Genomic DNA, 15727 nt, shown 5'->3' on the forward strand with positions numbered 1-15727 from the left:
CGTGGAAGCATTGAACAGGCAGGGCCGCCCACGTCGCCGCGTCATCGTCGCGGCGACGGCGCGGACACGCCCCGCGTATTGTTTACGCGCGGATTTCTGTATGATGGTGAGTACAGCCACCATACAGAAATCCCCGGGCAGACATGTACGGTGAAAACGGTCCGACGGACCGGTTTCATCGTACATGTATGCTCGTCTGTACGCGGCCTAAGAGGTAACTTAATACGCCGATCCCAAAATAACCAGCGGCCCCTGAGGGGGTATCGCTACACCTATGTAGGGAGATTTGCTTTATCTCTGTGTATCATCTGAGGCTGTTCACTTCACTGAGTGTATGGAGGAGGGTTTACATCCACTTTAAGATTGAAATATGCAAAACCAGCTTGCAGCGCCCCTTACTTTCTCTGGAATTGCGTCGTACCGATTGGTATCACTCTAACGGTAACAGGGTGTTTAGTTGTTTTTGTGTGGGGAGTTGCACAAGTTTGTACTTTCCCCCGCTGCTGATTTTGGCTTTTGTCCCAGTTACTGATTAATGGGATTGTTTGCTGAAAGCCTTAATCCTTTATAACCTGGTCCATCGGGGACAGTGCACAGTACCTGGCTGCATCATGAAGAGAGGAGTCCTGTGCCTGACACTGTTCTCTGTACTGAGCGGAGCCTACGCACAATTACCGTAAGTGACAACACACCTACAACTGTCTACATAGAGATGAGGGCGCATTGGAGCACATTGATTCATACCAATCATAAGTGCTTTCATTCACTTTGTACTCTCCTTTTCACTCTTTGAGCTGCTTAGGGGAAATATACTCATGTTCTAACTTTCTTTAAAGTTTGATAACGTTTGGGGGTTTAGCGGTTTATTTGGGGTAGTATATTGCGTTGTATTTGGGGTCGTTTGTTTATTTCATTTAGCGTTTGTTATATTTGTGCTGGGTTTTTTTTGTGTGTTTTTTTTGTGTTTTTGATCATTATTTGTGTACTGATGCTTTAAAGGGTTGTAAGGTAAAAGTTTTCTCACCTTAATGCATCCTAAGGTGAAAAAACATCCGACAGCACGGCCCCCCCCCCCCCCTCCCAGCCCACGTTTTACTTACCTCACCCCTCGAAAGTCCCGCGCTCGTCCCCATCATCCTCTTTGGTTCCCAGCCTGGCCGTTGATTGGCTATGTTGGACGGATTGATGGCCGGCTATCTATGTCACTTCCCGGCCGAGACCATCCGAATGCCTGCTACAATGTGTTTGGGCGGCTCTGGCGGAGGCGGTTCCTGAGCATGCCCTGTGATGTCATGGTACAAGGGAGCCGAGCAGAGTCGTCAGAGCCTCGTGTGCGGGTCGGGAGCAAGGCAGGCTGGGAGCGGGACTGTCAGTGCTGTTTAGACTGGAGTGGACTGAAGGGATCACCTGGCGTAGAGAGTGACTGCCGCTGTGACTCAGGAGGGGACATGTGGCGTTGGTGATCTATGCTGCTGCACACTGCTGTCATTGTCACTGTGAGAGTTAGCTTCATATGTGTGTGCCTAATCCAATCGAATTTCTTACCCTCCTGAGTCCTGTCCCTACTTACTTACTATATCAAAAATAAAATAAGAAATATGTTTTTTGCCTTATGTATCTTAACCACTTGCTTACTGGGCACATATACCCGCTTCCTGCCCAGGCGAAATTTCAGCTTTCAGCAATGCGTCGCTTTAAATTAAAATTGCGCGGTCGTGTGACGTGGCTCCCAAACAAAATTTACGTCCTTTTTTTCCCACAAATAGAGCTTTCTTTTGGTGGTATTTGATCACCTCTGCGTTTTTTTTTTCTTGCGCTATAAACAAAAAAAAGAGCGACAATTTTGGAAAAAAAACCACAATATTTTTTACTTTTTGCTAAAATAAATATCCCGTTTAAAAAAAAAAAAACTATTTTTTTTCTCAGTTTAGGCCGATATGTATTCTACATATTTTTGGTAAAAAGAAATAATAAAAAAAATCGCAATAAGTGTATAGTGATTGGTTTGCGCAAAAGTTATAGTGGCTACAAAATAGGGGATAGAATTCTGACTTTATTTTTTTATTCTTTTTTTTTTTTACTAGTAATACGGCGATCTGCAAATTTTGTCAGGACTGCGATATTATGGCGGACACATCGGACACTTTTGACACATTTTTGGGACCATTCACATTTATATAGCGAACAGTGCTATAAAAATGCACTGATTACTGTATAAATGTGACTGTCAGGGAAGGGGTTAACACTAGGTGGTGAGGAAGGAGTTAAATGTGTATCCTGGGAGTGATTCTTGCTGTGGGGGGAGGGAACTAACTGGGGGAGGTGACCGATGCTGTGTCCCTATGTACAAGGGACACAGCATCAGTCTCCTCTCCCTGACAGGACATGGCGTCCGCCCCCCCCCCAGTGACCGGAAGACCCGAGGCCGTAAAAAGATGGCCTCCCGGATTTATGGAGCCACCTGGAGGCCGTCTTTTTACTATGGCCCGGGACTGAAGTAGTTAAATCTTATTGCTAATTGCATATTGTACGTTTGTAGTCTATATACTGAAATTTTCACTTAAAACAGTAATTTTTTACCTTTTGGAAATGCCAGTAAAAACTTGTCTGTGACAGTAAATTTTGGGTAGTTTGTCAGTAAATTTCAATCTGGTAGGTTGGCAACACTGGAGCCGAGCGATTGCTTGGCTTCGACTGCCGACATTGCGGCACCCTGGACAGGTAAGTGTCCATTTATTATAAGCCAGCAGCTGCAGTATTTTTGTAGCTGCTGGCTTTTAATATTTTTTTTTTTTAGGGGGGACCTCCGCTTTAAGGGTGGTCAGATTGTGCATGCATATGCATCCCCACCCCTGCTGGGGGCTTTAAACTGGCCATACATGGCACAGTTTGTAACAGATCTGTTGAAGCCTGATGCCGCGTACACACGACCGTTTTTCGGGTTCTAAAAAATGAAGTTTTTTTTTAATGTCATTAAAAACAATCGTGTGTGGGCTTCAGAGCATTTTTCGGGTTCTGAAAAACGGCCAATTTTTTTTTCGAACATGCTCTATTTTTTCACGACGTTTTTAACGTTGTCGTTTTTCGAGTTGTAAAAAATGGTTGTGTGTGGGCTTTAACGACGTGAAAAAGAAGCAAGTTATGAGATGGGAGCGCTCGTTCTGGTAAAACTACCGTTCGTAATGGAGTAAGCACATTCATCACGCTGTAACAGACTGAAAAGCGCGAATCGTCTTTTACTAACACGGAATCAGCTAAAGCAGCCCAAAGGGTGGCGTCATCCGAATGGAACTTCCCCTTTATAGTGGCGTCGTACGTGTTGTACGTCACCGTGCTTTGCTAGAGCATTTTTTTTTTTTCACGATCGTGTGTAGGCAAGGCCGTTTTAATGATCAAGTTGAAAAAAACTTTGTTTTTTACAACCCGAAAAATGATTGTGTGTACGCGGCATGAGTGTATCTATTTGGTCAATTGGGCACATTTTGGCAATTTCTTGTACAAAAATCAAACTCAAAAAGCTGAAAACTGGCAAATATCGTATGAAATGATTGACGACGGAAAATCTTGGTCTACGGATGGAGGTTAGGAGTAGACATGTGCACAACAAAAATTTTCGTCTTTTTTTGTTCCGTTTCGTCTCGTTACGTAGATTCGTAAAGATTCGTAATTCCGTAAGACTCAAGTTTTCCTATTCGGACCCGTTCGTATTTCGTAAGACGCAAGTTTTCCTATTCGGACCCGTTCGTATTTTCGTCAGAGCCGGTTCACACTGCGGCGGCACGACTTCGGGGGCGATTCGGCAAGGCGTCCTGAAGACGACTTCAGAGGCGACTTGCAAAATGACTTCTGTATAGAAGTCAATGCAAGTCGCCCCGGGTCGCCCCCGAAGTCGTACAAGAACCTTGCGTCGCTCCTATTAGAACGGTTCTGGTGAATAGAATGGGACGCGACTTGTCAGGCGGCTGAGTCGCCTGACGAGTCGCCCCAGTGTGAACCGGCTCTAACAGTTTTATTTTAGTTTATACTGAATGATTCGTAATTCTGTCTAATTTATTTTCGTTGATTCGAAATTCGTAATTTTGTTAGATAAAAATTGTCGTTTAATGGATTCGTAATTTTGTACTTTTTGCCAACAAACGTCAAAATTAGCGTTTTCCAAAAAATCCGACCGTGTGTACGCTCTATCGGACAAACTTTTTCAAAAGTCCGGACAACTCCCTTCAGACAAAAATCCACGGAAAAGTTGGTTTGAAGTCCGATCGTGTGTACGAGGCTTTACACTGTACAATGTGACTCAGCACAAAAGAGATAAGCTGATTGGCTAAGATATTAAGTAAGATACATCACTCACTAACTACACTGCCCACAGTGGCCATTCAAAAGAACGCTACGAGTACACAAATTTACGAACAGACAAAGAAACGGATTTACAAAACACACAAATGAAAATACGAACATACGAATGAAAATATGAACAGACAAAGGATTTAAAATACGGAATGCAAATCGTTTGTTATAGATGTCATTTTCGTTCTTTTGCTTTTTCGGTGTTTCGTAAGATTGTCCAATCGTACGTTCGTATTTTCGCTTGTTTGTTATTTTTTTCTTTAAGCATGCTCTTTTGTATACCCAGAGCTGAAGAAAGTATTTTTTTTTCTTTTTTTAAAGTGTATTTTGTGCGTGTACGCGAGAGAGGAGCCGGACTGCAGGAGTTGGGAGTAGGCAGGCCTCCCCCAGAGGCAATCTGCCACCTTTCTCCATGCCCCGGGTGGCAATGGCGAGTGCGTGAGGGGGTCCTCCCACACAGCCCGCCCTACCTGCTCCGCTTTGAAGCCCACCAGGGCAGTGGGACTCCCTATAAGGGAGTGAGAGGATCTAGCCCGCTCAACCAGCTCCGTTAATCCTTCGCCTCTCTTTTCAGAGCCCACGTGGTCAAAGTGCGTGCATGTTAACCCAATTTCGAGTGCGTGTGTAAGTGTGGTGTTTTTTTGTGGGAGGGGGGTGGGCGTACTAAGCGCAAGCTTACCTCGCATAGCACACCCACCGGGAGCCGGGCTGAGACCACCAAACTCAATTCACATGTAGCCGAGACCGGGATCCGAACCCCTAGCTGCAGAGGTGAATGGCTTGTCAGCGCAGTGCCAATCGTGTTGAGCCACCGCAGCTCCTGCGTGTTCATTATTTTGCTTATTCGTAATTCCGTAATTTTCGTATTTTGGGTCTTTCAGCTTTTTGGATGTTCGAATTGATCCGAATGTACGAATACTAACAAATTCGTACGAAAATCCATTTGTTACGAATGGGAGCGCACATGTCTAGTTAGGAGGAAATATCATCAATATGAATGCACTGGCGTTCAATTAATATAAGTGGAGGGTGGAATTGCTGTGACATTGGAGTGAAATTTGCTACACACATACGATGGGGTTGAAGAATGAATTTCAGAATAAAAAAATAAAAAAAATGCCACCAGTTGCCTGCATTTTTTATTTTTTCTGGTGGTCACAAACTCGTTCATTTAGTCAAAGATATCTTTTTCAGACTGGACAAAAGATCTGGTGTTTGACCAGGAAACTTTTGGATCTGGAGTCCTCTGTTTACTACTAAGCTGAATTCAAAGTGTCAGTAAATATTGACGGTGAGGGTTAGGACAATGCAGATTGGACATTCCAGCACGGAGGGTCTTTAGGAAGAATAGAACAGGATGGAGAGCTAATTGTTCTCACTATGGGAGGAGAAGGAAAGGGTGAGGAGACAATGGAGGGACAATGGAAGGTCCTATCACTGAAAAGGGGATTTTACATTTTAATGTGAGGGACTTAAAGTAAATCTTTCCAAAAAGAATTATAGGGGGAGAGGGGGAGGGGGATTATTGCCCGGCTGTTATGCTGACCGTTTGGCTTCATTCTTTTCTTTTCTTGGAACAAATACACAGATAAGGTAAGTCAAAGTAAAGCCAGAACTCCTTACTGCACACTCAGCTTGTTATAGCTTAACAACCACTTCAGCCCCAGACCAGGTCACTTTTTGCGATTCGGCACTGCGTCGCTTTAACTGACAATTGCGCGGTCGTGCGACGTCCTTTTTTCCCCACAAATAGAGCTTTCTTTTGGTGTTTTTTTTTTTTTTTTTGTAAAATATTTATTTTTGAACGGCATAATAGTACAGCACAACACATGTTGTCAGAAGTATCTTGCAGCAAACAATGAGCCATTAATTTTTCAACATAACATAAATACAAGATAGACTTTGAAAACAAAGATGCATATAAACACATTGGGACCTAGTACTCAAAATAGTATCACAGAGGCCCAAGGGCAGGGTAGCGAGCTGAAAGTGGAGACCTCCCCAACGCATAAAACACAAAAAACTGGAACTTAAAGCGTGGGGGCGACACCTCTCAAGTCTCTCATCTGTTGATAAAATGGGTACTTGCTGAAGGGGGGGCAAGGACCGGAGGTGAAACTAGCCAATCTACTGGACAACAGTTGAAACAGTAAATAGTGTGCAGAATAAAAGGTAAGCCAGCCGAGTGTGCGCGAGGGAAGGGAGACCTCCATTTTACCTCCCCACACGCAGCAACTCCAACCGACCCCCACAGTGGTCGACATACCCGTCCCGAGGTGGCAAAACAAGTGCCGGGACATCGAGTCTGTTCAACCAGCTGAGACCTCCAGTGCTCACCCCTCTCCCGGCACATCAGCCACCAGGTCACTCAATGTCAGTAGATCACTAGGAGAAAAGCAGATAAGAATAGGGCAAAGACGACAAGAGAGAGAAAGAGAGAAAAAGAAGAAGAGAAGAAGAAGTAGAGAGGGGTTAGAATCAGAAGGAACATACCTGAGGTCAGACGTCCAGCTCCTCCCCTGCACTACCTGCCTCCGCCACCTCGTAGTCTTTAGCAGCTGAGAAAAAAAAAGGGGGGCGAAATGGGGGGGTGGTGGTATTTGATCACCTCTGCGGTTTTTATTTTTTGCGCTATAAACAAAAATAGAGCGACAATTATGAAAAAAAAGCAATATTTTTTACTTTTTGCTATTATAAATATACCCAAAATAAAATAAAAAAAAAGATTTTCCTCAGTTTAGGCCGATACGTATTCTTCTACATATTTTTGGTAAAAAAAAAAAATCACAATAAGCGTTTATTGATTGTTTGCGCAAAAGTTATAGCGTTTACAAAATAGGGGATCGTTTTATGGCATTTTTATTAATATTTGTTTTCTTACTAGTAATGGCGGCGATCAGCGATTTTTATCGTGACTGCGACACATCGGTCACTTTTGACGCCATTTTGGGACCATTATCATTTATACAGAGATTGGTGCTATAAAAATGCACTAATTCAACATTCTTTCTTGGCCTCAGGTATTTGCTCGCATGGAAATGACCAAGCTCTCAGAAAGAATATATCACACTCTCAATGACTCTAACCATATCTATGAACAAAAATGGTTATACTGGACGGTATCTTAGTACCAACCATCTCTACTCATTCTTGACTTATATGTTGGACACAACTTTCATCTTGAGAAGTATTTCTGTCATATACTCAATCACTAAACATACCTGTATGTTATTGTTTTTATACTCATATGTTATAACTTTTGGTTCTACTGCTTAATCTCAGTACTGATATTACTCTGTTTTTGTACACGTGAACTTCCAAATAAACTTTTGTAAACAAAAAAAAAATGCACTGATTACTGTGTAAATCACACTGGCAGTGAAGGGGTTAACCACTAGCTGACTAGGAAGGGGTTAAGTGTGTCCTAGTGAGTGATTCTAACTGTCTGAGGGATGGGCTAGCAGTGACATGACAGCGATCACTGCTCCCGATGAGAGGGAGCAGACGATCAGTGTCCTGTCACTAGGCAGAACAGGGAGATGCTGTGTAAACACAGCATCTTTCCATTCTTCAGCTCCATGACACGATTGCGGACACCCGGCGAAAATGCGTGCCACTGGCGTCGCGTCTGCAGGCCGGCAAATTCAAAGTGACCTACGGGTACCTTACTTTGCGCAGCCGTGACATTTTGCTGATGTATATCTGCAGGAAGCGGTCGGCAAGCGGTTAAAGGAGAAGTCTGGTACTGTAAAAAAAATAAACACATAGTTACATAGTCAGGTTGAAAAAAGACACAAGTCCATCCAGTTCAACCAAAAAATAAATAAATTCAAACCCAAATATACACAATCCTTCACCCACATACTCATCTCCATACTACAGCATCTCCCCCCCTCTGGCTCTAGGGCCTTAGCTATTTTTATCGGGACTGCGACATTATGGCAGACACATCGGACACTTTTGACACTATTTTGAGACTATTGTCCTTTTTACAGCGATCAGTGCTATAAAAATGCACTGATTACTGTGAAAATGACACTGGCAGTGAAGGGGTTAACCACTAGGTGGGTGGCGCTGTAGGGGTTAAGTGTGACCTGGTGAGTGATTCTTACTGTAGGGGGGATGGGCTGTGTGAGACAAGATTATAAAAATGCACTGATTACTGTAAAAATGATACTGACAGTGAAGGGGTTAACCACTAGGTGGCGATGCAGGAGTTAAGTGTTCCCTAAGAAGTGATTCTTACTGTTAGGGGGCGTGGCTACACGTGACACGTCACTGATGACCGTTGCCGATCATGGGGAACAGTCATCAGTGACAGTGTCACTAGGCAGAATAGGGGAATGCCCAGGACCCATGGCTGCACTCGCACTCGCTGGGCGGCAGATTCAAATGGGCGTACCTGTACGGCAATCTGCCTGCCCGTGCCATTCTGTCGACGTAAATAGTCGTGCGGCAGTCGGCATGTGTTTAAAGCAACACAAAAATGTAACTTCAAATACAGCTGTAGCTTCTCACCTACTACTGCTCTTACCATTTGGGTAATAAAGCACAGAAAAAGACCTACAGCTCCTTCGGGGGTAGTGCTACACAAGTGAAAGTTATATCTTCTTTAAAAGTCCATAAATAAATGTGAAATCAGAAGTGCCTTCTTCCACAAGCCCCTAGGTAAACACCCTACTCACCAAACATGCATCACACCCATTACAGATAGTCTTCTTCTTGACATATGTGATATACCATACCTTTTGCCCGGTGGGTGTGCAACTTTATGGGCCGGTTTCCTTTCCCTGGAGAATTCATATCTGCTTGACATGCTGTTTATGACTAGCTGTAATGGGTGTCATGCATGTTTGGTGAGTAGGATGTTTACCTAGGGGCTGCTGGAAGAAGGCACTTCTGATTTTACATTTATTTATGGACTTTTAAAGAAGATATCACTTTCACTTGATTGAAGACATCTGGTGGCAGTGTATGGACATTGCAAATATATTTAAAGTGGATGTAAACCCTAAATAATTATTTTTTTTGATGTCACAATGTACAGTATACGATTTCCTATCATCTGTGCCCAGTCTTGCCACACAGAGTTAATCCAGCTCTGAGCAATCCTCTTTTATTGTTCAGTGAAATAAAACGGACTTACAGAGAAAAACCTTAGTTCGTTCCGCCCCCTTGCTGTGAGTGACAGGTTATTTACATATCTCATGCACTAGCCTGGAGACAGGCATTATTTTTTAATTCCCACCCCCACTCCTTTTCTGAAAAAAAAAATAGAAGTAGAAGTAAAAGTAGGGAACTCACCTTTTCTTGAAGCTTGTGCTTCCAATATTCAGAAATCACTGTCCATTCTGCAATGACCTTGGTGAACTAGTGAACAACCCTACTGGAATATTTTACCAGTTCATTGGGAAAAGCACAGACCAGTTAGTTTGACTGAATTGGTGATTAATGGGCAGTACAAGGTCAAGTGATGGTGGCACGCTTCCCATGTGGATTCTCATAATGAAGAATAAAAAACTAGGTAGTCTATCTGCAAGAGAGTGACATTGGGCTTGTGAATGGAGATACAAAGTCCAGTGAAGAAATACGGCCAGTCGGTCTCTGAGGAATGTCTTTGTATGGGAAGCCTTATCAGTCTGTCTGTCAATAATCTGGGTAGTTATAATTAACCAAGGGTACATCAGGCACTAGACAGTTTGGGGATGGCTCACACTAGTCTTTTTAATGGCCTTTTTTGACCACACAAGATTGGGGCGGGACGTTTGACTTACAGTGCCTTGCAAAAGTATTTACCCCCCATGGCTTTTTACCTATTTTGTTACATTACAGCCTTTAGTTCAATGTTTTTTTAATCTGAATTATATGTGATGGATCAGAACACAATAGTCTAAGTTGGTGAAGTAAAAGAAAAATATATACATAAAACAATTTTTCAGAAATAAAAACTGATAGGCCCAGATTCTCAAACGAGATACGACGGCGTATCTCCAGATACGCCGTTGTATCTCTAAGTTGCGCGGTCGTATCTATGCGCCTGATTCTTAGAATCAGATACGCATAGATTTCCCGTAGATCCGACTGGCGTAACTGTGTTACACCGTCGTATCGTAAATGCATATTTACGCTGGCCGCTAGGTGGCGCTTCCGTCGAATTCCGCGTTGAGTATGCAAATTAGCTAGATACGCGAACTCCCGAACATACGCCCGGCCAACGCAGTACATTTACGCCATTTACGTTAGGCTTTTCTCGACGTAAAGTTGCCCGTGCTATATGAGGCGTAACTGCGGCGTACCAATGTTAAGTATGGCCGTCGTTCCCGCGTCGAAATTTGAAAATTTTACGTCGTTTGCGTAAGTCGTCCGTGAATGGGGCTGGACGTCATTTACGTACACGTCAAAACCAATACGTCCTTGCGGCGTACTTTGCCGCAAAGCAAAGTGGGATATTCCACGGACGGCGCATGTGCCGTAAATGCAAAACGTCAATCACGTCGGGTCACAGCACATTAGCATAAAACACGCCCCCTGTTCAACATTTGAATTAGGCGGGCTTACGCCGGCCGATTTACGCTACGCCGCCGCAACTTACGGAGCAAGTGCTTTGAGAATACAGCACTTCCCCGTCTAAGTTGCGGAGGCGTAACGTAAATCGGATACGTTACGCCGCTGGAAAGATATGGCGTTCTACGAGAATCTGGCCCATAATTGACATATGCGTATTTATTCACCCCCTTTGTTATGAAGCCCATAAAAAGCCATGGTGCAACCAATTACCTTCAGACGTCACATAATTAGTGAAATGATGTCCACCTGTGTGCAATCTAAGTGTCACATGATCTGTCATTACATAGACACACCTTTTTGAAAGGCCCCCGAGGCTGCAACACCTAAGCAAGAGGCACCACTAACCAAACACGGTCATGAAGACCAAGGAACTCTCCAAACAAGTAAGGGACAATGTTGTTGAGAAGTACAAGTCAGGGTTAGGTTATAAAAATATTAGGGCTGTGGAAATTAACTATTAATTCATCGATTAATCTTTCATTTTTTTGATCGATCAAAATTTTTTTGATCGATCAAAATTATTTTGATCGATCAAAATTATTTTGATTGGTACTCACCTCTCCGCTGGCTTCCGGGCCTTCAGGAAATTCCGTCGGAGATCCGGTGACGTCGCGGACACCGGCGGGGCTTGCCGTGTCCATCTGAAGGGCTCCTTTGCTGTGCCTTCATATCTGCTCGCCGGTGGGACCTTACTATCTGCCACACGCAAGGGCTGTTACACTTACCTCTATCAACCTGGGAATCTACAACCATCCACTGGTAGTTGTGATAGTTCCCTTCACGGGACATCTACATGCCAACAGACTGATGTTAACCTCTCCTCATCTGGATTCAGCAGTGGCATCGTTGTACACATTTGTATACCAGTATCATACTTAGCTACATGTTTTTATGACTGCTATTGCCACCGTTTGGTATTACTCGCACCATTTTCACAATTTATGTAGCTACATCGATTTTATCTCCAGTGCAATATTTATTTTGTTACCAACTTAAAGACTATAAAAGTTTTAATGCTATTCCCATCGAGCGCTGCCTTTGTGTGTTTTTTGTATCCATTTTTCCAGTGGTTGGTAGCTGCACTGGGAATCAGCCTGCAAGGAGATCAGCTAAAAGTAGTTGGATCTGTATGTGCATTATAATTAATCGAAATTAGTCGATTAATCGATTTAAAAAAAAAAAAAAAAAACGATTAATCGAACACAAAATTTTTGATCAGTAACAGCCCTAAAAAATATATACAAATATTTGATGATTCCTAGGAGCACCATCAAATCTATCATAACCAAATGGAAAGAACATGGCACAACAGCAAACCTGCCAAGAGACGGCCGCACACCAAAACTCACGGACCGGGCAAGGAGGGCATTAATCAGAGAGGAAGCACAGAGACCTGAGGTAACCTGGAGGAGCTGCAGAGTTCCACAGCAGAGACTGGAGTATCTGTACATAGGACGACAATAAGCCACATGCTCCATAGAGTTGGGTTTTATGGCAGAGTGGCCAGAAGAAAGACATTATTTTTTGCAAAAAACAAAATGTCACGTCTTGAGTTTGGGAAAAGGCACGTGGGAGACTCCCAAAATGTATGGAGGAAGGTGCTCTGGTCTGATGAGACTAAAATTGAACTTTTTGGTCATCAATAAAAACGCTATGTCTGGTGCAAACCCATCACATCACCCAAAGAACACCATCCCAAATGTGAAACATGGTGGTGGCAGCATCATGCTGTGAGGATGTTTTTCAGCAGATCGGGAAACTGATCAGAGTTGAGGGAAAGATGGATGGTGCTAAATACAGGGATATTCTTGAGCAAAACCTGAACCACTCTGTGTGTGATTTGAGGCTAGGATGGAGGTTCTCCTTCCAGCAGGACAATGACCCTAAAGACACTGCTATAGCAACACTTGAGTGGTTTAAAGGTAAAACATGTAAATGTGTTGGAATGGCCTAGTCAAAGCCCAGACCTCAATCCAATAGAAAATCTGTGGTCAGACTTAAAGATTGCTGTTCACAAGCACAAACCATCCAACTTGAAGGAGCTGGGGCAGTTTTGCAAGGAGGAATGGGCAAAAATTCCAGTGGTAACATGTGGCGAGCTCATAGAGACTTATGCAAAGCGACTTGGAGCCGCAAAAGGTGGCTCTACAAAGTATTGACTTTAGGGGGGTGAATAGTTATGCACATTTAGCCAGATTCACGTATCTTTATGCCGGCGTAGCGCATCCCATTTGCACTACGCCGACGTAACATAGTGAGGCAAGTACTGTATTCACAAAGCACTTGCTCCCTAAGTTACGTTGGCGTAGCGCAAATGGCCTGGCGTAACCCCGCCTAATTCAAAGTAGGCATGTAGTGGGCGGGCTTCATTTAAATTAACCGTGACCCCATGTAAATGAGGGCCGTGGGTACGGCGCATGTGCGCGCATGCTCAGAATCACGTCGCAAATACTCATTGCTTTCAACGTGAACGTCACCTACGCCCAGCCCCATTCACGTACGCTTACGCAAACGACGTAAAATACGACAGCTGTTCCGTCGTCCATACCTTGCATGGGCTGCGCCATCTTTTTGCTGGTTTATCTTTACGCCAGCGTATGTCTTACGTAAACGGCGTATCTTACTGCGACGGGCGTACGTACGTTCGTGAATCGGCGTATCTTGCTCATTTACATATTTGACACGTAAATCCACGTACACGCCCCTAGCGGCCAGCGTAAATATGCACATAAGATACGACGGCGTAGGAGACTTACGTTGGTCGTATCTTGGCCAAATTTAAGTGTATCTGGTTTCCAGAATACGCCTAAATATACGACGGCGCGCATTCGGACTTACAACGGCGTATCTACTGATACGCCGTCGTAAGTCTCTATGAATCCGGCTAATTGACTTTTTCTGTTATTTTGTCCTATTTGTTGTTTGCTTCACAATAAAAAAACATCTTAAAAGTTGTGGGCATGTTCTGTAAATTTAAATGATACAAATCCTCAAACAATCCATGTCAATTCCAGGTTGTGAGGCAACAAAACACGAAAAATGCCAAAGGGGGGTAAATACTTTTGCAAGGCACTGTAAATAGTGCTAATACCGACATGAAGAGACAAAAATAATTTTAGAAGGTTGGGCTATTGATCTCTAGATCTCAGTAGGATTGCTCAATATATCCATAGAACTTTTAATGAAGCACAAAAAACAGCAAATGTTTCCTTGCCAGATTTCTGCTGACGCCACAGATCCAATTCCTGGCATGTTCAACTGTAAAAACGGACTTTCAAAGATTGTTGTGTAAAAGAACAAAAAAAAACTATAATGGCTACTGTATATACATAGCTGCAATATACTGTACGTTGTACATTGTGCAGTAAAATTTAGAGGCGCTAGCTGATAGTGTGTGTACACTAAATAAATAATAAAATTGTATGCATCAAATAATCAAGTATAAATGAGTGAATGAATCAATAATATGTGAATAAATAGTGACCATATATATAAAGAAACCACAATAATATTTGAAATTCAAAATGTGGAAGTGCACAAAAGGAAAAACAAGAATAATTGTGCCAAAACTAAAAATAAAGTCCATATATATATGTGATGAGTCTTCAAAACCATAGACAGAGGATCTTCCACCTTCACCAAGATAAAGAAAGACCACCAAAAGTGCTCATGGATGGCACCTTACCGCAAATAATGGACCACTTTAATTAAAAAGAGGTCAATCAGGCAGATAAAGATATTATTCCAGACCCAGATCCCTCAGTCACGGTAGTCCTGATAGAACAATACTCCACGCCACATGGGATAATTAAAGCAAAAGAGAGAAAATCGCCATAGAATAATATTGTTTTTATTGGGTAAAAACAGAGAAAACAAACGCCAAATGGTCTCTTACTTGATGGGGTGCCTAGCCCCGGCACTGAGGTTGAGGGCGTGGATGTAAATGGGAGAGTAGATGGGGTCCCGTAGCCGGCATGGAAGCCGTGCAGAGCCGCACTGAACGCTGTTGGCGTGCGTTCCACCCTCCGAGAAGAGAGAGCCAGCGGGACCAGGGAGTGGGTGGGTCGAGCGTGACCTGTAAGCCTCGACGTACGTTTCGTGATGATGTCACGTCGTCAGGAAGCATACAGCGTCGCGCTCTGGGTCTGTTTTAAAGGCCCATCAATCAACTAAAGTGGGAGGGGATCAGAGGGGCGGCAACACTCAGTCCCGGATCAAGCAACTGCACATTATACAAATAAATGTATCTGGGCCAGCAAGCAAAATAACAGCAATGAAATAATAAAACAATATTAACAACGATTGACGTAGTTTATGTATGTAAAATAGGATAGCCATAAGGACATAAAACTGAAAAAACACAAGAATGCGATTTACGCCCATATAATGGTGATCAGTTTTGTCTAATTGACAATGAACATATTCCATGTGTAAACCCATGACAGATATAAATTGTAAAATATCAAAAATATTGCCAATCTACTCCAATAAAGATCTAGAGTTAATTATATTAAATATAGACAATAATATCAAATTATTTAAAATATTTAAAATACTTAAAATATTTAAAAATTGTACATAATCAGAGGGTATATATAAATCCATCATGTAAGAAATTAGATATATTTTCTAATTAGATGTAAAAATCACAGTATTAAATTAATAATAACTGTATAATCAGGAAAATAATTTTATTCATTAGTTAAAAAACAGTTTAGGTCCAACTCGATATTTAAACCTAAAGGGCGCATAGTGCGTAATCGATGCAGCCACTGGGTCTCATTTTGGGAGACCTTCTTGGTCATATCTGTAC

The 15727-nt window shown here is 42.8% G+C and overlaps 1 protein-coding gene across 1 annotated transcript in view; it reads left to right on the forward strand.

The window, feature by feature from the left end:
* The first annotated feature begins 572 nt into the window (after positions 1-572).
* LOC120933443 (complement C3-like) overlaps positions 573-15727 on the forward strand; it is a 176472-nt gene continuing 161317 nt past the window's right edge. The window contains exon 1 of the mRNA XM_040346661.1: positions 573-676. Within this exon, the coding sequence (XP_040202595.1) occupies positions 612-676 (65 nt within the window). The 5' untranslated portion in view covers positions 573-611. The remainder of the gene's footprint in view (positions 677-15727) is intronic.

This window comes from Rana temporaria, chromosome 3, assembly GCF_905171775.1.
Source record: "Rana temporaria chromosome 3, aRanTem1.1, whole genome shotgun sequence".
Taxonomy (NCBI): Eukaryota; Metazoa; Chordata; class Amphibia; order Anura; family Ranidae; genus Rana; species Rana temporaria.